Here is a 20,657-nt window from a genome sequence, read left to right on the forward strand (position 1 = left end):
ATATACTGTGATAAGCTCTCAAAATATGATATGGTACTCACCTTGGGATGGGAAGGCGCGGGGTCTGCGTGATGAGATGAAGTGAGCTGAATCACACAGCACTGTGGCGCACCTTAGGACCTCCTGACTACACATCAGAAGGAGGATCCTCTGCTTTGGGAATTTTCCATCTAACATTTTTTCAGACCACTGTTGGTCACAGGTAAATGAAACTGGGGAAAGTGAAGCCATGGATAAAGGAGGGGACTAGTGTCAATTTTAGGGGGTGGGCAAGACAGTAAATGTGACCACCAGAAAGTAGGTTAACCTTGGAGGTGGGAGACAAACTGTTGGAAATAAACAGGTCTTGGCTTGTCATGAAGTGTTGGTGGCTCTGTAAGGAGACTGTGGTTCCAGAAGAGGGTTCCCTGGACTTCTGGAACCACATCTGCTGGACTGTTCTTTGTCCTTAGTTTTATGGTGATTCTATCTTCTTGAGCAGAAGCGGGCATTTGGGCAGAATGCTACCTGGAAAGAGATTAAGTTTGCCCGGAAGTTTATTGAGATCCTCTCAAGTGAGAAAGCATGGCATAAGTTGGCGACAAATGATGCGAATTTTCTTGTGGTCCCGACACACATTATCAACAAGTTCCAGCATTACCACCAGCAGATAAAACGGCGCAGTAGCCAGGTACAGGGACCAGCAAGGTTTGGCCTGAACCTGCTTACACTACACTGTGATGTCTTCCTAATAGAGAGTAAACATTAAACTCCTAAGAAGCTTTTGGTAGGCCAGCAAGTGACAGAAGCTGTTTGCTTGTAACTTTTTCCTTTATTTTTTTTTTCCTGTGAGAGAATGCATTCAGTCATTTATTCAGCAAACATTTACTAAGTGTTCAGTCAGGTGCAAGGTGCTGTTTTAGATATATGTGTAAACATAAGAAGTATCTACTGCCCTCCAGGTGGTTACCGTTTACAGGGAGAGAGATGGTATATATACAAATAACTATTAAACAGGATTATTATGGTTTTAGCAATTAGAACAGTAAGTGTAAAAATGGGGACCTTACATGTGTGGCTGCAAGGAAATGCAGTGGAGTGGCAAAAACAGATTTAAAATGTATATGTTGCCTCTACCAGAATTTCCAGGGAATCAAATGTACAAAAACATTCAAACCTAATTCTATTTTATTAGCGCTACTTTTTATGCCTAGACTAACATACTTTTAAATAATCAAAGGTATTACTGTAGTAATGATATGACTGTAAATTACAACATAAATATCACTGCATTTTCTCACTGTTCTGCTGTATTAAAGCTTTCCTTCAGAAAAAGGAAAGAGTAGCATAGGAGTCTTTTCATTATATTATGGTTAAATGGGAGTTCATGTTTATTGAATGATGAGATGTTATGTGTTCTGCTCTCCTTTTCTTCCCAACTTAGGAAAAACTGATAGATTCTCTTAGCAGAAAAATTAATCAAGTATACAGAATCTGCATTGGCGATGCTGAGGTTGGCAGCCTCAACCCAGTTCAAAAGCTGGTAAAAGTAGAGTCTCGCCTGGTGGAACTGAGTGATCTCATCGAATCTATTCCCAAAGAAAATGTGGAGGCAATCGAGAGAATAAAACACAAAGAACGGCGACAAAAGTATAGTCACTTGTCTTTTGATATGTGTCGTGAGTGGCTTATGAGACTAGTAATTATTTTTGGTTGGATTCCACAGTCACTGAGCGAGTCTGCCATATAGGAACCACACCAACCCTGGCCTCCTCATAGTTATTATTTAGTGCGGGAGATACTCATGAAATAAATGTGTCATTACATGGCAATGACATTGTGAAGGAAAGGAAGGAGGTGAATAGCATGTGATGGGCCAGGGGGTCCTTCTGGCTCAGAGAAGGGCATCTTCAGGGTAAAGACACTAGTTATATGAAAATGTTTGAAGTATTATCATGTGGGAGAACTGCACCTATGGGGACAGGCCCAAAACTTACTCAACCTATAAAGGAACTGTTTAAAAGTGGAAGCCATACATTGAGGGTTTTCCTCTGTGCAAACCTGCCAACACTTACGTACTTAGCATCAACACATGTACCCATTCATTTCTCAAAACAATGTCATGAGGATCAACATTCCTGAACTTCCCCTTCCCTACGTCCCTGCCTGGCCTGGGGTCTCTCTGGATCACGCACTGAATTACAGATTTCCACACTGAGTTAAACAAGGGTTTTATGTATCTGTTACAAGGACAACGATGGTTATAAATATATGCTCCCTAGTATGATGTGGCATGTAGAAAATGCTTGTAGGTAGGAAAATGTCCATGTGATAGCCAAATGAGCATACTGGGAGGCAAACTGGTGCTATGACTACACGCATAGGTATGAGAACCAAATGCATGGGTTCAGTCCAGGTCCACCCATCTACAATCTTTGTGACCATAACACCATAGAACCTTTCTCAGTTTACCTGTAAAATAGCAGTAATAATGCTATTTTAATGCTAATTATCTCATAATGTTGTAAAGATTAAATCTATGTAAAAGCACTCAAGCATGCCTGGCACATAGTTTGACCTTAGATATTTTGTTCTTGCTTAGTACTTATTGGTGAAAGGGGACTACTTTTTCTGCCAAATAAAGTGCAGTATTAATATATTAAGGTGATCCTGATGAGATTTGAATGTAAAGCAAATTAAAACAAGATTCTAAATGAAAGACTCCTTTCATAAGGTGATCAATGACTGATCACATTAATGGCACTTGGAATCTTTTTTATAGTAGGAAATACATTCTACAACTTATTTTCAGTAGTAAAACAAGAACCTAACTTCATTTATCATTCTTATCAAAGAGAATTTTAGGTGATTTTCCCCATAGTTTGGAGGCATCTAGAACATAACACATATTGTAACTTGCGTAAAAAATGTTATACATTATATAGGCACATAAAAGTTATTACTAAGGTGTCTATTCTATACCAGGTATTGGAATAAAGTTTGTATAGAGCATTTCATGTGACTATCATCTCACAACTCTAGCGAGAACAAAACAAATAGCATATCTTGGTTTTAATTTGAAAATACCATTAAAAAATATTAACTGGAAAATACCACTTTTGTGGTAATTCATTGAGTTATACACTTGTGATTTGTGTTCTTTCCTGCAGTAGATTATATGTCAATACGGGGACTTTGGGGGAGTGGGGCGAGGAGCAGTTCGAAGTTGAAATTCAAGTGGCCATTGTACAAACTGTAAAGAGTTAGGAAGTTTTTCTGAGGTATTTATCTTAGAGCAACATCCAGGCAGATTTTACTTCTTCCAAAATGTTGACAAGAAATTCCTTCCCATTTCAACACCAACACCAATAGGATTTGCTGAGATTTTGTCTGATAGTTAAAAGCTATGGTTATGGGAAAAGATGAAGTACTGTTTTCATTTAACTTTAAATGAAGTCTTAAAATATTTAAAAAGTTCATTAGCAAATAGTAATGTCAGTCTTTTTTACTCTCTGTGATTTATAGTTAAAAGGATATGTTTTCCCCCTCTTTATAGGTTGCGTGAAGAGAAAATGAAAGAAAAACAAAGACACCAGGAGGAAAGGCTAAAAGTTGCTCTCCAAAGAGCAGTAGCACAACCAAAGAAAAAGGTTGGTGTTTTGTTATTAATTGATTTAGCTACATGTGAGTGCCTCTATGGTATAAAAACAAAATACCTGATGGAACTTACCCAACTTTAGTAAAATACCTTTTTGCTCACAGCTGCACTTGGTCTCTTTCTGATTCCTTGCTACTTTCAGGATAATTCAACTTCCTAGGTCAACAGTTCTCTATTAGACCCACTTTTTATTAAAATGCTCCTCTTTTTCTTTAGCTCCAAATGCACAAAATGAGAATTTTTTTTTTTCCAATAATTTTTGAGTTGGGAATACAAGAATATGGCTCAAGGGCCTCCCCTGGTGGCTCAGTGGTTGAGCGCTGGGCTGCAAAGCTGCCTGCAGCCTCTGCAGCGCCAGTTCGATCCCCGGCCACTGGCGAGGGTCCCACATGGCACGATAGACCTCTCCTGCCGCGCCCGCTGCTCCCCTCAGCAGTGTATTTCGTCATTCTGCCTGTTCTGTTCCCTGCTCTGGCTCTGGTGAATTCTCTCACCCTCTCGTGCTTCTGACTCTACCCAGTGCTTGTATAAATAAATAAATAAATCTTAAAAAAAAAAAAAAAGAATATGGCTCAAAGTTCAAGAAACAAGAGTATTCTGTGAAACTTAAGTTGGTTCCCTGGAGATAAACAGTTAACAGTTCATGGACAGAGATTTGCACCTGTAACTGCCGAAATAGGCACAAAGATGTAAACGTACTTAACCCGAATAAACATGATTTGAAAGGAAAAAAGACAATTTTATCTTTATCCTTTTGGAAAAATCCTAAGTGTTTATATACACATATACATATATATGTATATATTTACATGTTTACCTTATATACATGTGTATGTATTTGCATAACTATTTTATACATTAAAATTTATTTACACATATATTTATTATAAATATATGTATTTACAAATAGTAGCTAGAAATCTTGCTTCTTACATTCTTTTTTTTAAATTTTTTTAAAATATTTTTTATTTGTTTATTTATATTTATACAAGCACCACAGGGTACAGTCAGAAGCGCCGGAGGGTGAGAGAATTCACCAGAGCCAGAGCGGGGAGCAGAGCAGGCAGAAGGACCAAAGTACACTGCTGAGGGGAGCAGCGGGTGGCAGGAGAGGTCTGCGCACCATGCGGGACCCTCCGCCAGTAGCCAGGGAGCAGCCGGGGAGCAGCCAGGGAGCAGCCGGGGAATCTTACATTCTACATCCAATAAAGATAGTAAACCCAGAGAATTACTTATAACTGGCAAGGCTTTTCAATTCCCACACTGTGAAAATAATGAGATGTTAAAGTTAAAATGATTTTCCCAGTCACTTCTAACTCAGCAGCAGAGCTGGGACCAGCAGCCAAAGCCTTTATACTGCAGATTCCTGACCAATAGAAAGCGGGGGATTGGGCAGTGGCTGAGGGCACGTGGCCCAGGACTCTCCCCTGGGTGAGGAGGGTCTTTGTTTCTATCTGCCACTCTGGCCCTCCTCGGCTTAGGGTCTGAAATACATTCCAGATAGACAATCTGATGGGTATCTGCAATGCTAATGTGAACACCGGTTCTTACATAATAGCTAACCCATCGTGAGTGCTTATTATGCACTTCACAACCAGGCTATTGAGGTGAGTACTTAAGTTCTAAAGAAATATGGTAACTGCTAATATGAACTATGTTAGAAAAGTAATGATTATCCTAAAATATTTTAAGACTTTCTCCTTAAAAGGGTCTCCTTAAAAAGGTACTTATCTAGTTCAACTTTCTATGAAGACCTAACATGTCCTCTCGTGCCAAGGGATCAACCATCACCTTTCCATATGCACATAGAACTCTTCACTAAGGGGCCTTCCTGGTGGTGCAAGGGGTTAAGCACCGCACTCTGAAGCAATTCGCAGCCTCTGCAGCATGAGTTCAATCCCCGGCCAGGGAGCAACCCACATGGTGCAGCAGACCTCTCCTGTCTTGCCCACTGCTCCCCTCAGCAGTGTATTTCAGTCAGTCTGCCTGTTCTGTTCCCCACTCTGTCTCTGGTAAATCCAATCCCCCCACCCCCCTGTACCTCTGGCCTGTACCCCAGCTCTTGTATGCATAAATAAATCTTAAAAAAAAACTGTTCACTAAACCCACCAAATTGAAATTTTTTAATCATATCTAGAGTATGAATGAGTTTTATGATCCCCAGTACCTGGCGTACAGTGGATACTCATTAAAAAAGCTTATTGAATTAACAGACTACAAATGAGAATGGAAACTAAAACGGGATGAAAACTGAAAAAAAAGAAACTGACCTGCTAGAAGTCCTTGTCTAGTTAGGATGGTTCATTACTGGCTATTTTTCAGGCTGTGCGAATAACAAAGATTACACCAAAGAAGCGGAAAAAAAAAATTCTGATATTAGAAAATGAATTGATTGCTTTTGTTGTTATTAGTCACCTCTCATTGGTGGAGACACATTTTGAGAAATGCATTGTTAGGTGCTTTTGTCATCCTGTACAAGACAGACGTATGAGGCCTTACCTTAAAATACATAAAACACTATGACTTTGTAATGTGTCATGCCACTTGGCAATAGGGACTTGGGGACCATTGCCATATATGCAATCAGTCACTGACCAAAACTTCATCAGGTGGGGCGTGTCAAGATGGGGAAGATCCCTGTTGCCACTTATTTCTGAGTCCAGGAGTGTCAAACATTTTACAGTGCCTGAGGCAGTCCCACACATGGCCAGAGCACCTTCCAAATTTCAAATTTATGTCCCATAGAATGTTTTTCAACCATTTAATTTACAGAAATTCGAAATAAAAAGAATAAAGGAGGGGAAACAAAAAATGAGGAAAAAATATATTTAATACTTGATATACTCAAGTGTATGAATGGACAGGTTTCTCCAAGTCTCTCCTGTGGGAATACCTCCAAGTGCCAACAGGATAGTGTTTAAGAGGTTACTATGTGATTTTCTCAAGATTAGGTTTAACAGGATTTTAAAATGCCAATTAAGTGTTCAGCAGAACTCTAACCATAGGGAAAACCAGCTATGGCACTGACTGAGAAATGAAATGCTGGCCTGAAAAATGGTGCTTTTTGAGACTGACGATACCCGAAACCTATAAGGACTTTAGCTAAATCTCGCTTCCCCATAAAACTCAAGTGTGCTGTCTTCTGCATGTAGTGCTCCATTTGTTACTTCACTTTGCCCAGCACATTGGCTATCCACTGGGTGTCATGCCCTTTGTGTAACTGTGAATATTGTCTGTTTTAAACAACATTATTTTTTGGACAATCAAGGTAATCAGAGTGGTTTATTTATACTTCAATAGAAAATTCTTATGCTAACAAATATTTTTTCTTTTGTTTCAGGTGGGAAGACGACTTATGTATCGCTCACAACCTCCATCTGCTAACAAGCACGAGCTACTTTTAGTCAGGGATACAAAAACAAAATCACAAGAGGATGAGTATTTTTTCACTTGAGTAGAAGCAGTAAGACATTTATTACCAAATGTTTTGGACATATTTTGTAGATTTTGGTTTTTAGTAAGAGCAATACTGTGCCCCATAGGCTGCCTAACCTACGTGCAGACGACAGGCCCTTATTCCAAAGGTCATAGGACTGGGAATGAGGGTGACTTTCTTTTGTTGAAGCTTTTTAATATCTACATTCTAAGTGCTAGTCTACATAGCTAAACATTTAAATCTATAATTTGACTTGTCCCAGTAGGGAGTGCACATCCAAAGTTACTTTATTAATGTAACTCTATGGTGGATGGCTGTTAAAGCACAATAATGGTATTCTCCACCATCTTGACTTTGAATGTTTTTTCAACCAGTTCTTGGGAAAGTTATACATTGTACCAGTGTAGAGAGTACATTTCAATAGTGCACAGGTCTAAAATATCTGAAGGGTTGTGAGGGGTTTATAACTTTAAATAAAAACCTCTAGATTATGTTTCCTCAGAACATAACTGTGAGAGTGGTTTTTAATTCACATTAAAGAATTCTGGGGCCTCCCCAGTGGCGCAGTGGTTGAGCGCTGGGTTGCGAGGCTGCCCGCAGCCTCTGCGACGCTGGTTCGATCCCTGGATGCCCCCCAGCCACTGGAGGAGGGTCCCGCATGGCGTGCAGAGACCTCTCCTGCTGCCCGCTGCTCCCCTCAGCAGTGTACCTTGGTCCTTCTGCCTGCTCTGCTCCCCGCTCTGGCTGTGGTGAATTCTCTCACCCTCCCGCTCTTCTGACCATACCTGTTGCTTGTATAAATAAATAAATAAATAAATAAATCTTTAAAAAAGAATTCTGTTCAGAAAATAAAATTCTCGTAATTGAACAAACCATATACCTTCAGCTTAAATGTCAACTCACAATTTTTGTGTACTACATTATTTTAATTTGCAAGTGATATTTCAATTTTAACTATATGTACATTACTTAGCTTACATTGATATAGAATTAAATGTAATAACTAATATATATAATTTGTTGACAAGTAAAATAATTCATCTTAAGAAAATATTTAACCTTATACATGTCAAAAGCGGCTCAAAAATAACTTAGAAAGGTCTCAGTTAATATATAATTACAAGAAATAGGCTGAAATTCACCTTCATAAATATTTACAAAGCATATGAATAATATTCCCTTATAAAAGAAAAGAGTACTGGACTTATGAAATTGGGTGGTCTTTATAACATTAATCCTGTGAATAATCTTTCAATTGTTTCAGTATTTGAGCTTTGCATATAAACATCTGAATATGAATCGTTCACAAGTCAAGTTGAAAAACACACAAATCTTTATTGTCTAGAAATATATATAAAAAAAATTCCCCACAAAGACGCTATTCTCTCATTTCCCCATCTTCTTCTTCTTCTTCAACACCTCTGATATAAAGGACATTATTGCACCTGTAAACAGAAAAACAGTTCTTTTGTTTTTCAAACTGGAAACCATATCAGATTTGAATAACTATTACTAAATTGTTTTCATTATAAAAGTACTGAATGCTAAATTTACAACGTATCATTTCTTTCTCTTTTTTAAAGCCTTTTCTACTGATTTATTAGAAAGTACATGGCACTTTGACCATGTGGTTGTTATAAAATGGTATCCTTATGATCTTCCAAGGGGAAAAATGACTAGAATTTGGAGGAGTAGAGCTAGCTCAAGAAAATGAGTATGACAAAAATCCCTAATAGAAGCCAGACTCAACTAAAATTCAAAAACCAAGCTCCTGCAACTAAAACCACCGTGAAAAGGTTACAGCTACACAACAGCTAGAAGTTTAATATCAACACTAGAAATACCTCAAGGATGAATAACTACAAACGTTTACATTTTCTATGACAAGTTTTTAACCATTTCAAAGATTCTTAAAGTCTAGTTGTAGAATATTGTTAATAGCAATTTTTTTAAGTAACTTTGAGGCACCAATTAGTTTAAAGATGCACTTCTAATCCTCACCAGTAACTTCTATCAAATACTACCATTGTTTTGTTACCTTATTAAAACTTCACCCAGATGTCCAGACAATGCTCCATCTATGTATTCTTCTGTATTTGCAAGCTTAAAAAGAAAACATATTTGCACAATCATATAGGAGAAAAATAGTATGGCATACCTAAAATTGCTGAGAGAACTTATTAACCACAACCTTTCTATCCTAACAACTTATATTTGCCTATAATTAGTGAGATTAGCTTTCTATTATTATTACAGTAATTTCTACTATTGTTATTTCTATTACTTTATTAGCTTTCTATTACAATTGTAGTACTAAGTTAACGTAGATGGGTACAGAACTAGTATAAAATAAAGCTCGTTTCAACATAATTTTTTTACATGTCTGTTATGTACTATTTCTATTAAAACAATGTGTTGGAGAGTCCTCAATTTATAAATAAATTGAGATTAAAATTTTTCCCAAAAATTCATTTCCAAAGAACCAGATATTAACATACCTCGAAGTATGTATAAAATAGCAAATACTTTCATCTTAGTCAACAATCAAACCAAAGATCTGAATAAATACATCTTTTTTTTTTTTTAAAAAAAAGATTTATTTATTTATTTATGCAAGCACTGGGTACAGTCAGAAGTGCAGGACGGTGAGAGAATTTACCAGAGCCAGAGCAGGGAGCAGAACAGGCAGAAGGACCGAAGTACACTGCTGAGGGGAGCAGTGGGAGGCAGGAGAGGTCTGCGCGCCATGTGGGACCCTCGCCCAATGACTGGGGATCGAACCGGCGCTGCAGAGGCTGCGGGCAGCTCCGCAACCCAGCACTCAACCGCTGCGCCACCGGGGAGGCCCAATAAATACATTTTTTAAGATTATATGCCAATAAACAGGAAAAACCAAGTTCTTAAGAAGGTTAAACAATTAGGAGTGAGGGGACCTTACAGTTATTTCAGAGAACTCCACTCTAATTTTACATCAAAATGTTTAGCTTATACATAATAATAAACTTTACTTTTATTTTAAAATCTCACAATCAGTGCTATCTGGAATTCACAAAAGAAATGAACAGGAGAAATAGAAGGGCATTTTTTTTTTTAACTAAGCGGCAAAGGGAGAGATAAATAGGGCTTATAACAAATGCAATGTAAGGCATTTAAAACATGTTAATGAATTAATATTGCAATTGAATGTTATTCCCCTAGAAAGATCAAAAAATAAATCCGATACCCAGAGAATATGGTCTTGTCTGAAACATGTAGTTGCTGCATAATTAGTTTTGAAGATAACAGTTCTCAGAAATTTTAAGTGATTATTTTTTATAGATATTCATCAACATGTTCCAAAGGCATTTTATCACATTTAAATAATGAGTTTTAAATCTTTGAAAAACAGAAAAAATGCATCATGACTTTTTCTGACAACCCAATAAAATCCAAAGATGTCACTATCACTTAAAAGGTCCTTTCATGACTACCATTTCCAACCTAACTTTCTATCATTGTTCTAACTCTGCTCTGGCCTTGAAAGCATCAAGTAAGTTCCCATCACAGGACCTTTGCACTTGCTGTTTCCTTGAACTGGGATGCTCTTTCCCCAAATGCTCTCTTTAGTTGCTTATTCAAGTCTGGCCTTTTTTTTTTTTTTATAATCTTTTTTTTAAAGATTTATTTATTTATTTATACAATCACTGAGTACAGTCAGAAGCGCGGGAGGGTGAGAGAATTCACCAGAGCCAGAGCAGGGAGCAGAGCAGGCAGAAGGACCGAAGTACACTGCTGAGGGGGAGCAGCGGGCGGCAGGAGAGGTCTGAGCGCCATGTGGGACCCTCCTCTGGTGGCCGGGGAGCAGCCGGGGATTGAACTGGCGCTGCACAGGCTGCGGGCAGCTTCGCAACCCAGCGCTCAACCGCTGAGCCACGGGGGAGGCCCAAGTCTGGCCTTTTAAATTTACTTCCTCAGAGAGCATTTTCCTGGCTATCCTAACATTGCACTCTTGTCACAATAGACAGTTTCTGCCTTTTTTTTTTTTTCCCCTTCATAGTATCTATCATTATGTGATACCACATCAAATTATATTACCAACTCCCAGCACTAAAACATAAACTTAAGGGTAGGGACTTTATTTTGGTCATTGGTGTATCCACTGTGCCAGGCAAGTAATAGATGCACAATAATTATGCGCTGAGTGAATGAACTCAAAAGCATTATTTAATGTGTTTAGTTCTCCGGTACATTTTATAACCTTGCAACGCACCAGGAAGCTATATTACTTCTAAAACCAAATAGACTGTGGATAGTCCTTATTCTTTCTTTTTTATTGAGATATAGTACCCACAGCATAAAATTTACCCTTTTAAAGTAATCAAGTCAGTGGCTTTTTTCATATAAAATTGTGCAATCACCATCACTATCTAATTTCAGAACATTTTCAGCACAATGGATAAACTTCAGATTTTTCTATGACCTTTGCTCATGAATCTGGCTTAGGGTATTGTCCTAGTCCAAATCAGGCTCAGTAACTTTGGGAACATGAGTGTCATCTGCTCAAGAGGTAAACTCTTAAGGAAAAATCTCAGGCTTTTGCCTACAAGAACTCCTATCAGGGCTCTATCTACAAGTACAATCAGTACGGAATACTTTGTTGTTGTTGTTTTAAAATATTTATTTACGTATACGAGAGGTGGGGGTGAGAGGAGTGACCAGAGACAGAGTGGGGAACAGAACAGGCAGATCTACTGAAACACACTGCTAAGGGGAGCAGCGGGCAAGACAGGAGAGGTCTGCTGTGCCATGTAGGTTAGCTCCCTGACGGGGGATTGAACTCGTGCTGCAGTGGCTGCTCATGGCTTCATAGTGCTGAAACTTGTGCCACCAGGGAGGCCCCAGTACACAGTACTCTAGAATCATAGTTTGACTGAATACCTTTCTAGGCAACCTTTAAAATTTTTCCATCTGCCATTAATGGATCAGTCACATAAATACTGCACTTCGGGAAAACATAAATTTTATCCTTAAAAACCTGGCTGGATACATTACAACTAAGCAACAAAAAACAAAACACCCCAACTTAAAAATGGGCAAAGCACATAAACAAGCATTTCTCTAAAGATGATATATAGATGACCAATACACATATAAAAAGATGCTCAACATCACTAATCATTAGGGAAATGCAAATCAGAGCAATGAGATATGCCTTCACGGTCATTAGGATGGATGTTAAAAAAACATCTACTGATGAGGGTGTGAAGAAATCAGTCATCAGAACCCTCATGCATTACTGGTGAAACGTATAACAGTGCAACTGCTATGGGAAACAATATGGCAGCACCTCAGAACATTAAACAAAAGATCACTGCGCGATCTAGCAATTTCACTTCTGACTATATACTCAAAGGACTGAAAGCAGAGACTAACAGATATTTGTCCTATGTAAATGAATAGCCAGGTTCATAGCAGCATTAGTCACAATAGTGAAAAGGTGGAAACAACTCAACAGGAAAAAATGAAAATGCAGTCTATAAATACAATGGAATATGATTTCAGCCTTGAACAGAAATGAAATTCTGACACATGCAACAGCATGGCTGAATCTTGAAAACATTATGCTAAATGAAATAAGCCAGACACAAAAGGACAAATATTGTATGTTTTCACTTATATGACAGAGATACGAAGGAGAGTGTGTGCAGGGGGGAAGGAGAGCTGTGTGCAGGGGGGATGGAGAGTTATTTATTTAACCGATAGTTTCACTTTGGGATGATGAACAAGGTTTGAAAATTGGCAATAGTGATGGCTGCACAATAATGTGAAAGTACTTAATGCCACTGAGTTGTACGCTTAAAAATGGCTAACGTGGTAAACTTCTATGTATTTTTTACCACAATAAATTTTTTTTTAAAATCTGACTGAAACTATAAAGTAGTTTAAAAGACCTGTCAGTCAGTTCATCAATTCCTTTGCTGTCTGTCTTCCCCATAAAGGAAGGTTTTCATGGAAGTACTTTGATGTGTGCCTTTAGTATTCATTAAAAGACTTAAAGTTTCATTTGAGAAATTTCTTTCAGAGTTAAAGCTGGGAAAAGGTTTGCTTTTTCCAAGGCATCAGTTGTGTTTTCCTCAAGGCATTATGAATCAATGAGCTCTTTAACTAGAAGTCACTTCAGGGGGTGAATTTTGGTTTAACCCATGTCTCCTCCTTGGTTGATCAGTTAAACTGCCCTTCCTGGAATTGACTTTATTCCTGAATCTTGCTTTACAAGTGTCAATTTAATTCATGGTATTCTTTATAAATAACATTAAACCTTTGAAGAATAAAGTGAAGAAAATAAATACAATTTAATGCTCGTTATAACTTTGCTTACCTGCATGTTCATATAGCCATCTACAGAGACCAGGTAGCCCTTGTATTCCATTCCCCACTTAAGTTTCACCATTACTGGCTTTCCTGTTAATCCATTGAGGAAAGGTTTGGGATTGAGAGGTAAACTCTGCACAAAAATAAACAAACAAAAAAAAGACTTATTTTTTCCTTAGCTGGGCTTCCACCACCCACTCTCCTCTACCAAATCACCAATATTCCATGGTATCCAACTGAGGCACATCCTTCACTCACTTTACCACAGAATTTTCACTTATATTTGTTGAAAAGCATCAGATAAGTTTAAATGCCCAGTTAACTAGATCATCTCCAACACATCAAAACTTTAAAAGTATTCCTTATTCACTTAAAAAACACTGACTACTTATTGTATTATGCCAGGTAATAAAAAACAATAAAGGCAGTTAAAAAAACAAACAAACAAACAAACAAACACAATGCAGATGACAGCTTCTGTCCTCAAGAAGCTCATAGGGGGAAGTCGAGAGGCAAAACATATAAATACACAATCATATTGCAGTGTATTATGGAGATAATATGTACAAGGGTGCCAAGAGAAAAAGAAAGGTTGCCTGAGGGGAAAACAAGTTGCTGCAGGTGAGGAGGTGACCTGTGTAAAAGGAAGGAAGAGTAAAGCAACAACGTGATCTCAGGGATTTCCAAACTATTCAGTATTGTCAAAAGACCTAAATGGGTGGCTACAGAAGGAAACAGGGGGCAAGTAGACCAACTTTGACAGTTTTTCACTTGACTTCTAGGAACCAAGACTGTCATATTTGACTTAGCAATCCTCCTACATATGGGTAACCACTGGATGTTTGTTTAGTCAACAAACCAGTAGCAGCCCCAGTGAATTCAGGCTTTTCTCCTTCCCTTCTCTGCTCAACGATTAAGTCAAAGAAAGAAAAGAACCAATAAACTGTGCTACTAATCCCCTGCAAGCATACTCAGAGTGATCTCAAAGGATGTAAGGACTAATGGAACTTGAACTTTCATATATCTTTCTATAGCCATACAGCAACTACCATTTTTTAAGTATGTATCAAATCACGTGATAGTTCTGCTTAAAACGCTTTGACAGCTTCCAATTAAACTTGGAGTAGAATCCAAACACAACCCCCTCAACCTCCCAACCCCAGCCAATAGATCCTAAAAGAGGTCCTGCCCAACCCTCTCTCAAAACCCCACTATTCTTGCAAGCAGCTGTGGCTTGTGGTCCATTCCTCCAACTGGTCAAGCTTGCTTCTGGACTTAGGGCCCATGGTCCTGTTCCCTGTGCTTAGTACACTCTTCCTTCAGCTATTTAAAGGGCCGGGTTTCATGACACTTAGGGTTCAGGTTAAATCCCCCCTTCCAGGAATGCCAACCCTGCCCACTCGTTCCACCGCGCCCTTGACAGCATCTTGTTTGACTCCTTTGCACTTCTCATTCCTTGCAATCACACACTGCTTTAATTATTCGGTCAGTGCCTGTTTCCTATGCCCGATGTAGCTAATTAACCTCAAGCTGGGTTTGCAGCAGACCTTTTCACCTTCTACTCCTGGCTCTTAGGATGGTATCTGGCGGGTAGCACGTTCTCAATAAATATATGCGGAACGAACAAATGCTGCAAAGCCTGGGCGCTGAGGTCGCTAGCACTGCGGGGTTCCGGTATCATGAAAAGAAAGCGGATTTGGGGGTGTGCGAAGTGGAACGTGAAACACCGCTTCATCTTTACCCCGACTCTCAGGATACCTCGGCTGCGATTCAAACGGAGAGAGGGGAGCTGGCAGGGGCGCTCTGAGAAGGGGTGAGGAGGGCATCGGAGGCGCGCGCGTCTGCATCCACCCCTCCGCCTCGCCTCAGCGGGGAGAAAGGGGCCGGCAGGCCGGCGCGCGCCTCCTCACGCGGATGAATGAAAAGCGCGCGCACCGCCAGGCCCGGCGAGGCGACTCGCCCTCCCGCCCTCTCTCTCTCCCTCTTTGGCGACTCTGGCCCTTCCCCTCCTCCTTACCATCGCGTCTGCGGGCAAATGCTGCAAACTACCGGCCGCCGCACACCCAGCTGTCGTCCGTGCCTCGCGAACGCAGTGCCTAGCGCGGGGCCCGAGCCGCGGAGCCGCAGGAGAAATGGCCGCTCTGCAGCAGCGTGACCTTTCACCTCGACCCAGGCGCCTTCGGCTTCTGTGATTGGACGCAAAGAGACGCGTGCTGATTGGAGGAGGTGGCGACTGTGTCTCCTAGCAACCAGCAGAGGGGCGTGTCTTCCGGTTTCCGCAGCGGCTGGCGGGCCGCGCGCAGGGAGACTTTCCTCTCGGGATGAGGCTGGGAGCCGCCGGGGAGGTGCTGTGTACCCTATTGCGCCAATGAGATTTCCCGACAGCTTGACAAATAACGGTTTCCTTTGTCCCTTTACAACTGTGAGAATGAGGGCCTTCCTGGTGGCTCAAGGGTTTAAGTCACAGCACTGTGAAGCTATCTGCAGGCACTGCAGCAGGAGTTTGAGCCCTGCAGGGAGCTACCCACACGGCGCGGCAGACCGCTCCTGACTTACCCGCTGCTCCCCTCAGCAGTGTATTTCAGTACATCTGCCTGTTCTGTTCCCCGCTGTCTCTGGTGGATCCTCTCACACCTGGCATCTCTGGCCTGTACCCCAGCTCTTGTATGCATAAATAATTTTTTTTAAAAAATGTGAGTATGAGTTCAGGGTTCTCTAGTTTTCTCCTTACTTTTCCAGATTCTGTGATGGAGTCTCCTCTGTCACGGTCCTCTAGTAGCTGAGTGTTCTCTATGCTGCCAGGCTCTTATCAGCTGTACTTTTTTAAATTTTATTTTACATCATTCTTCATTTTTGTGCAATGTATGCTTTCTCCTCTCGGGTGTAATCCCCGTGAAAGTAGCACCACCAATTCACCCGTGTCCCATCACCATAGTCGCTGGTGCTCTTCCCACCTGTTTTTATCAACCCCACTTTAATGGAAGTGGGAATAGCAAGGTTAGGCTAAGGGGGGTGGGGGGGGTAGGTGGAACACACAGAAGTAAATCAAGCCCCAAAATATATTTCAAATGAGTTCAAATGGAGTCTAGAAGATGGTGTAGTGGCCTCCCTGGTGATCTTTTTCTTTTACATTGCCAGCAGCGAGTTCAAACAGTCTTTTTATGTGAATTTATCATTCAGAAGTTGTGTGTGTGTGTGTGTGTGTGTGTGTGTGTGTGTAGAAAAAATAGTTGTTTCTATTACTCTGATCTGAGAAAAGTTCCTCCCATGGTGTAAAGCCCAGATCCCTATAAAGTGGACCCTGAGGAAAAATTTAAGTGTGAATCATTTATTGACAGGTGCAAGCAATCCCAGAGCAGCAAAAGTGAAACAAAAAGGTAAGATAAGAAGGAATGAGAAGCAAATACTATGTTTTACATTATTGAACTGGCTACTGCTTCTTCACAGAGCTTGATGGTTGGTGCTGCCCATGTCTCTGGAATAAGCATTGGAACAGTGCATGAGAGGAAGGCATCCTTCCACAGGGTGGCAGTTGTAAGTTTTCTTTCTTTCTTTTTTTTTTTTTTTTTAAGATTTATTTATTTATATGAGCACTGGGTACAGTCAGAAGCGCGGGAGGGTGAAAGAATTCACCAGAGCCAGAGCAGGGAGCAGAACAGGCAGAAGGACCGAAGTACACTGCTGAGGGGAGCAGTGAGCACGGCAGGAGAGGTCTGCGCGCCATGTGGGACCCTCGCTGGTGGCCGGGGATTGAACCGGCGCTGCAGAGGCTGCAGGCAGCTTCGCAGCCCAGCGCTCAACCGCTGCGCCACCGGGGAGGCCCCAAGGCAGTTGTAAGTTTTCAGTCACATTTTTGATTGCCACACAGGCACTTTGAAATTAATTTGTACCTGTGCAAATGGGGACTTCATTGTTCTGTAGTTTATATGTATTGCAATGTCCTTTCTTGGACCAGTAGTTCTTACTCTTGGCTGTACATTAGAGTTATCTGGACACTCTAGGCAACCCAGCTGCACCTTGATCAAAAATACTTAAAAACACAATCTCTGGGTATAGGGCCTACAGATCAGTACTTTTGAACCTCCTGGGAATTGTTTTCATTTAATGTCAGCATTTACCTTCCTTTGTGACCAGAAAAAGAAAATAAATCTTTCCAATACCAAGACTCAGTTTTTGGAGCATGTTCCTTCTTACCATTTTATTCTCTCTTCTCCAGGTAGCCATGTGATTTTATGGGGGTTTTTTGTTTGTTTGTTTGTTTTACTTCCTGTGTTTGTCTACATGTCTTTGCTGATTTTGTATTTATCAAGACTTTTGGTTGCTGAAACCTAAGTAACTAAAACCTAAATGAAACGGCTAAGCCAAAAATGACCTAATTATAGTTTGTGCGTTCATTTTTCTTGCAGCTGTCTACATGTGGCTGAGGAAACTGGCTTGGAAGTGTGGATGAAAGAAATTTGGAAGCAAGTCAAGAGAGAACAAAATATCTTTTTCAAGAGGAAAGCGTGGTTGTTTGCTTTGATGTCATTTTGTCAGGTGCAGACTATTTCTTGGTCTTTCCAGCAGTACTGTATTACTTTTCTAGAAGAGGAACTCCGGTGATTTAAAGCTCTCAGTCTAACACTATTGACGTGTGTATGTGTGTGGTTAAATAGACATAACATAAAATGTACTTTGTTAACTGCTTTTCAGTGTATCATTTAGTGGCATTAAGTACACTCACATGATTGAAATAACCACCACCAGCAGCCATAACCAGAACTTTTTAACTTAACATTTGGAATCAGACACTCTTCATTGGGTTGCCACAGCTGCCTAATATGAGGGACTTTGAGTAGCACTTTAATTTTTGAGGCACTAGAGAACATTTTTATGTGTTACTGAAACAAAGTGGGCTATTATTTAAGGAACTATAGAAGTGATGAACTTAATACTATTCATAATTGATATTTGCCCTTAGCTGTAATAATCAGTTAAGACAGAAAAGGCCAGATTTATTTCATATCAAATTAGCTCTATTATTTATTTATAGCATTTATAGGGATATACCATCTATAGTTGCTATAATTCTGAAAGCTAAAATTTTACAATATTTACACATGGTAACATTAATATTTGGTTAAGTACCTTGATCTCTTTAGGTCTTATTTTTGCATTAGTTAAGGAATTGAAATAATCTCAAATACCTTTCCAACTTTTTTTTTAATTTATGCATGCAAGGACTGGGGTGTAGGCCAAAGGTGAGGGGAATAAGAGGACTCACGAGAGACAGAGTGGGAAGCAGAACAGACAGATCTACTGAAATACACTGCTGAGGGGAGCAGTGGGTGAGATAGGAGAGATCACCTATGCACGTTGTGGGTTAGCAGAGGCTGGCGATAGCTTGATAGTGCTGAGACTTTAGCCCCTGTGCCACCAGGGAGACCCCCCTTTCCAAACTTAATATATTAGTATTAACTGATAGTGTTTAATAATTGGAAAAAATAAGGATTAGAATAAATACTATCCTTTGTGTTGAATAAGCTTTTAGTTATGAAAGGAGATTGACTGTTTATACTCCTGAGTAGAGAACAGAATAGCTTTTCAGCTTTTCAGTTTAAGTAACAATAAGTTTCTTATAGATTTCTCAGTTGAGAAAGTTAAGTATAATTATGTCAAAAATGAAATGAGATTTTGCAGAGATGCTGTTAATTGTCTCTTGAGTCTCAAAGAAAAGAAATTAGAAATGTGATTAATTAAGAACAGGAATCAGGGGGCCTCCCTAGTGGCATAGGGGTTAAGTCTCAGTATTATCACGCTATCACCTGTGTGGCCTGAGTTGATCCCCACTCAGGGAGCTAACCCACATATAGTGCAATAGACCTCTCCTGTTTGCCCACTGCTCCCCTTAGCAATAGACCTGCCTGTTCTGCCCCCCACTCTGTCTCTGGTGAATCCTCTCACCCCCTGCACCTCTGGTCTACACCCCAGTTCTTCTATGCATAAATAAATATTTTTTTTTAAAGAACAGGAATCAAAACTGGTTCTGTTTTTATTCAATCATAGATTGTATTATTGACAGTAAAAGGTAAAATTTATCAACAGGCAATATTTTTGCTCCTGATATAATTTCTTCATAATTATATTAAATAAACATTTTCTTCTCCCTACAGGTCTATATTCTATTTGGAGAAAAAGTCTAGACTATTCTTGGATCCATATAATAATAGCTTTTAAGAAGCAACTTTACTTGGGTGCAACTCCCTATAGATCTTCTCATTTAATCCTTACAGCAAGTCTGTGAAGTAGGTGTTATGATCTAGAGTTTCCAAGTCATTTGCTCAAAGTTCTGTAAGGAATAAACCTCAGAACTAGGGTCTTTCTCCAAACTTAGCTCCTTATCTCTTCTAATCCAGACTGTAGGTACCTCCACTGGAAAACAAACAAGCCGACAATCTTATATTCCACACATAGTTAGTAGCCTAAAGGGGACAGTGAAAGTCCTATACTGCAGACTGAGTGGATTATTTTGACATATGAGACTGTTGACGTAATTACCTATATACATGACCCACTGTTTGGTATTAGATTCATTCGGTTTCTGAATTACCTTTAATTACCTAAATTTCATCTCAGTCTCTGATTTTAGTGTGTGATCAAAATTAAAAATCATTCTTGTATCAGAACATCTGCTATGCTTTATTTCATTCTCTGTAAGTAGAGAGCCCACAAAGTTCCTGGGAGCCTAAATTAGGGGAAGACTTTCTTAGCTACTTACAAACGTACCCCCTCTTTTGAATGGTAGTTCTTCACAGACGTGCTTAAAGAATAGACATTTTCCCACAGCCCCCTGCTGATTCTGAATGAACAGATTCTCAGCCTCCTGCTGACTGGTAGATATATTGCTTATTCTCATCTTTACTTTTTACTGACAGCCTTCATAATAACTTGCTTAGAAGACAGATGGCATGGCAGAATCTCTGACAACTTATTAAAAAAAATACAGTAGATGTGCCAAATATCACTACCATTTTAATGTGAACCAAGCATTTTTATTATGATGAAAGAAGCTTGCCGTTAGAAGTTACTGCCTTCTGTCAAAGGCAACATGCCTCTTGTATTGTTTTTAAAGAGACATCTAGTGAAGTCAATATATAGATTACCTATAGGGTATTGCCTTTGCACATGTTGTTCCCTCTGCATGGAATAACCTTTCTCTCTCTGCTCTCCTTACCTTTCCAAAGCCAGCCCAAA

The 20,657-nt window shown here is 39.8% G+C and overlaps 2 protein-coding genes across 2 annotated transcripts in view; one reads left to right on the forward strand and one right to left on the reverse strand.

Moving 5' to 3' along the window:
• CCDC38 (coiled-coil domain containing 38) overlaps window positions 1-7,091 on the forward strand; it is a gene marked incomplete at both ends in the record, with an annotated part of 28,417 nt that extends 21,326 nt beyond the window's left edge. The window contains 3 exons of the mRNA XM_084254925.1: window positions 1,424-1,629; window positions 3,536-3,629; window positions 6,978-7,091. Of these exons, the coding sequence (XP_084111051.1) occupies window positions 1,424-1,629; window positions 3,536-3,629; window positions 6,978-7,091 (414 nt within the window). The remainder of the gene's footprint in view (window positions 1-1,423; window positions 1,630-3,535; window positions 3,630-6,977) is intronic.
• A 1,360-nt stretch (window positions 7,092-8,451) lies between these two features.
• On the reverse strand, window positions 8,452-14,669 carry SNRPF (small nuclear ribonucleoprotein polypeptide F; the record flags this gene model as incomplete). The annotated part of the gene is made up of 4 exons (XM_084254926.1): window positions 8,452-8,518; window positions 9,112-9,176; window positions 13,432-13,557; window positions 14,637-14,669. The coding sequence occupies 4 exons, from the start codon at window positions 14,667-14,669 to the stop codon at window positions 8,452-8,454; spliced, it is 291 nt and encodes a 96-aa protein (XP_084111052.1).
• Between the last annotated feature and the right edge of the window lie 5,988 nt (window positions 14,670-20,657).

Source organism: Talpa europaea (genome assembly GCF_964194135.1).
Source record: "Talpa europaea genome assembly, chromosome: 15".
In the NCBI taxonomy this organism is placed as follows: Eukaryota; Metazoa; Chordata; class Mammalia; order Eulipotyphla; family Talpidae; genus Talpa; species Talpa europaea.